Raw genomic sequence first — 5,379 nt, forward strand, 5'->3', positions numbered from 1 at the left:
TGAAGTTTCTTTTCTGTGTTTAACAGCAATTTGTCGGGCGTGAATCACACAGAGAGGGCAGCAATCAATCGTCACACCGATTCCCGTCCACCCACCCACGGCTGACCCGGCGCGTCGCCGTGTTATCTCGTCTTTTCCCAGCAGCATTAGAAGGAATTAACCACATTCCACCTCTCACAAAGACAGCAGCTCTTCCTGTTTGGAGCTGATCCGAGAGGACGACGCCGGCACCGGTCCCAGCACGCCTGGTGAAACCGCCACAGAAGGACTATTTCACGTTTATCCTCTGCATCACTTTAATCTGACTCCACGCGTTCCCACAGCGTCACAACCACCGCGTGTTATTCTGGCGCGATGAACCGTCTTCTCCGTCCAGTACACACACATAACATAACACACAGCGACTGGGAGCTAAGAAAACCCAATAAAACTTCAATTGAATTGAATAATTCGGTTTTGGGTTATTTAGGTCGATACCTATTTATTAAAGGTGTCGAGTACCAACAGCCAGCCTCATTATACGACTGTATTGACGTTAGCAAGCAAAGGAGACACCAATGTGTCCTCTTATCTGCCTGCGGCCTTTTCTTCACGTTCATGCTCCCGAACTCCCAACGAGCGCGTTTAACGATTTGTACGTCGTACTCGAGCATCATTGCGTCTGCTGTGAGGTCGTATGTTTCGTTGTGTATTTACGGAGGCTAAACTGTACGTAAGTTCTTAACGTAGGTTAACGGAACACCAGGAGTCTCCTGGGTGAAAGTCCTGTGTTTCCATTTGGACAAACCGGGGGACTTAAAGCCACGAACCAGCCGGCCGTATCAGACAAACTGGGAGTAAGAGCGTACTGAACAGAGCAGAACAAGCGTCTATGCTAAGCTACGCTAACCGGCTGCTAGCAGCGGAGGACAGACATTGAATGTGGCATCGATCTTCTTGTGCAGGATGTCAGAATCGTTGTCTGACCCGTTCTGTCTTTCCCTCGTGTCTGTCGTCCCCGTTTGTTTTGCTTTGCCATGTGCTCGTTGTCTCTGTGTCCTTGGTCCCGCCTCCACACGCCGCCCATTGCCACACCCCCGAGCAGACGAGGACTCGTCAACGCCTCTATTTCAACCCTGGTGCTGCAGGCTCGGGGTGTCCGACTGCTTCGTCTTCCTCTGCCTGACCTTGTGACTGACTTTCTCTCTCCGCCTGTAGACTTCCAGTTCCCCACTGGCCTCCGACGGCGAGCCACGCGACTCACGCCCAATAAAGTTGGGAGCCCTGCACGGGCTCCTGAGGTTGCATCTGGGTCCAAATTCTTGTTCCCCCGTGTCACAGAAGCATCTTACAAAACGAGTCGCTTCTGCAGTATTTGACCAACAACACATCCAGTTTTATTCTTTCTTTGGCTACTTACACCAACACGTCCGTAGCCAGGAGACAATCAGTCCAGTAGTTTGGGTGGTAAAAACCAGAACACGGCCATCGAGCTCACCATAGATGTCAATGTACAAAAGGTTTAATGCTGCGCGTGAGGTGCGTTTTAAACATCAATGAGACCCCCCCCCCCCCTCCTAACACTTTTCAGATTAAACCGCGATTAAAGTTCACACAGTAAACAAGTACAAGTTATTCTCTTATTTCTTGCTGCTTTGAACTCTGACTCACCATCTGTAGTCCGACTGCTGCACAACGAAAAGATGGAATTTACCAAAAGCCCCCCCCCCCCACTACGGCCCCCCATTCCTGGAGCCTAAAATCCTGGATTTGATCGGACTCAGAGGAGACGGACCATCGTCCAACGTCCTCACAGATTACACCTGCAGCGCCGTGTTCATGTCCCGAGCGTCCACACGGGGGCGTCCACACGGGGGGGCGTCCACACGGGAGCGTCCACACGGGGGGGCGTCCACAAGGGGGGGTCCACACGGGGGCGTCCACACGGGGGCGTCCACACGGGAGCGTCCACACCGGGGGCGTCCACACGGGGGGCGTCCACACGGGAGCGTCCACACGGGGGCGTCCACACGGGGGGGCGTCCACACGGGAGCGTCCACACCGGGGGCGTTGCCAAGGTCGTCGTCCGGGGCGATTCCAACCCGTAGAGCGAGAACGACGGCATACAGGGTCATGTGACGATATTAGTCCTCTTCTCAACAACAACACGAAGAGGAACATTGAAGGTGCTTCGATATTCACTCTAATATGAAGTATAAACAGGAAGTTGCACAATAATGTAATGAGATACAGACTTCTCTGCTGGGGGGGCTGCACAGGTCACATGAGGTCCGCTGGTCACGTTGGAACGTTTAGCCGTAAAATGTGCCGTGAAAGATCTTTTTTTTGATGGAAGAACAGACATTTGTTTTTTTTACAGTGTTTGGCGCCATTGGCGTGCGGTGCGACTCGCCCGTCTAACAGGACTGCGCCTCGATCTGCGGCTGCACCGACTGTCTCTTGGGACACAGTATCTTGGCGAAGGCCCTGCGGAAGCTGCTGTGGCACAGCGGGTAGAGGAACGGGTTGATGGCCGAGTTCAGCCACAGGAGCCAGAAGGTGACGTCGTACCAGTGGTTGGCGACGCACTCGCCGCTGCAGGCGGCGCGGATGATCATCAGGAGCGTGTAGGGAGCCCAGCAGATCCCGAAGATGCACACGATGATGGCCAGAGACTTGGCGATCTTCTTGTCTCGGGAGAGCCGGGACGCCTGCGTCCTCCGGCCCGGCGCCGAGCAGGAGGCGGAGTGCCGGAACAGCCGCGGGTTCCTCCGGTCCGGGGAGAACTTCTCCGTCCTCATGAAGATCTGCGTGTTGTCGGCGTCCCCGCAGGAGGACGGGGACAGCGCGTCGGCAATGTCCTCGATGACCGCCGAGATGGCGGTGGGCTCGGTGGACGACACCTTGCGGGTCTTCACGAAGGACACGGAGCGTCCCGCCCCGTCTCGGTGGCGCCTGGGGACCCGTTGCGCCCTGACCTCCTCCTCCTCCTCCTCCACGCCGGCCCCCACAGTCTTGGTCCTCTGGTGGATGTTCAGGTAGATGCTCAGGTTGAAGAACGCCACGGACACGAAGGGGGCGAAGAACTCGAAGGTGGAGGCGCTGAGCAGGAAGTACCAGGTGAAGTAGAACTCGGCGTAGCACTCGTGCGCCGGGACGACGCTCTGGCCGACGGCCGCCTCCCAGAAGATGATGGCGGGGCCGTAAAGGAGGAAGGCCAGCGCCCACACCGCCACCATCTTGAAGACGGCCGGGCGGGTCATGTTCCGCTGCGCCCGGTATTTGACCTGCGTGGAAAGTCACAGCCATGAGCTCCGCCCACCACACGCCACACCTCACAAACGGTAAATTCTACTGAAACGTAGCTCTTTTTTAAATGTTGCTTTCGTCCGGAATACTTTTCTTCTTACAGTAACAGTTTGCATCAAACCTTTTGCTAAAAAAGTGCTGCAGCTGAAATGAAAAAGTGTTTATAATTTATTTATTACGGCCTTGAACACCTGAAAACGGAGCCGAGCTTGTATGACGAGAAGCTGTAAATTAACTCCTGACTACGCCGTGTGTCACCGACGCCAGATAGAGGGGGGGGGGGGGGGGCAAGGGGGGGAGGGGTCTGTCAGGCTAAGAGCCACCGTCACTGATGCGAGTGTGAAAGAGACATCTGGTTCCTCTCGCTCTCTCTCTTCACCTCGCGGTCTAAACTGTGTCATTAAGCTGCTCTGTTCACTCTTTTATCTGTTTGTGCTGTTGTTCTTCTTCTTGACGCGACGACGTCGCTCTGCAACAGCTGTGCTTCTCACACGCGCACATACACACACATGTACACATGTATACATAAATGTACATATACACATGTATACATAAATGTACATATACACATGTATACATATATGTACATATACACACATATATACACATGTATACATATATGTACATATACACACATATATACACATGTATACATATATGTACATATACATGTATACATATATGTACATATACACACATATATACACATGTATACATATATGTACATATACACACATATATACACATGTATACATATATGTACATATACACACATATACACACATGTATACATATATGTACATATACACACATGTATACATATATGTACATATACACACATGTATACATATATGTACATATACACACATATATACACATGTATACATATATGTACATATACACACATATATACACATGTATACATAAATGTACATATACACACATATATACACATGTATACATATATGTACATATACACACATATATACACATGTATACATAAATGTACATATACACACATATATACACATGTATACATAAATGTACATATACACACATATATACACATGTATACATATATGTACATATACACACATATATACACATGTATACATATATGTACATATACACACATATATACACATATACACATATATGTACATATACTTATATACACATGTATACAAATATGTACGTATACAAATATGTACATATACACACATATATACACATGTATACATATATGTACATATACACACATATATACACATATATGTACATATACTTATATACACATGTATACAAATATGTACGTATACAAATATGTACATATACACATACATACACATGTACACATATATACACATGTACACATATATACACATGTACACATATATACACATCTACACATATATAAACATCTACACATATATGTACATATATACTTATGTACACACATATATACACACATGTACACATATGTACACATATATAGACATGTACACACATGTACACATATATGTACATATACACACATGTACACATATATGTACATATACACACATGTACACATATATGTACATATACACACATGTACACATATATGTACATATACACACATGTACACATATATGTACATATACACACATGTACACATATATGTACATATACACACATGTACACATATATGTACATATACACACACGTACACATATATGTACATATACACACACGTACACATATATGTACATATACACACACGTACACATATATGTACATATACACACACGTACACATATATGTACATATACACACACGTACACATATATGTACATATACACACACGTACACATATATGTACATATACACACACGTACACATATATGTACATATACACACACGTACACATATATGTACATATACACACACGTACACATATATGTACATATACACACATGTACACATATATGTACATATACACACATGTACACATATATGTACATATACACACACGTACACATATATGTACATATACACACACGTACACATATATGTACATATACACACATGTACACATATATACACATATAC

General features: G+C 46.7%; 1 protein-coding gene across 1 annotated transcript in view; it reads right to left on the minus strand.

The window, feature by feature from the left end:
* Positions 1-2,343: 2,343 nt before the first annotated feature.
* The window catches only part of LOC120824158 (histamine H3 receptor), a 7,206-nt gene continuing 4,170 nt past the window's right edge, over positions 2,344-5,379 (minus strand). The window contains exon 3 of the mRNA XM_078107687.1: positions 2,344-3,266. Coding sequence (XP_077963813.1) covers positions 2,397-3,266 — 870 coding nt within the window. The 3' untranslated portion in view covers positions 2,344-2,396. The remainder of the gene's footprint in view (positions 3,267-5,379) is intronic.

Source organism: Gasterosteus aculeatus, chromosome 8, assembly GCF_964276395.1.
Source record: "Gasterosteus aculeatus chromosome 8, fGasAcu3.hap1.1, whole genome shotgun sequence".
NCBI classification, from domain to species: Eukaryota; Metazoa; Chordata; class Actinopteri; order Perciformes; family Gasterosteidae; genus Gasterosteus; species Gasterosteus aculeatus.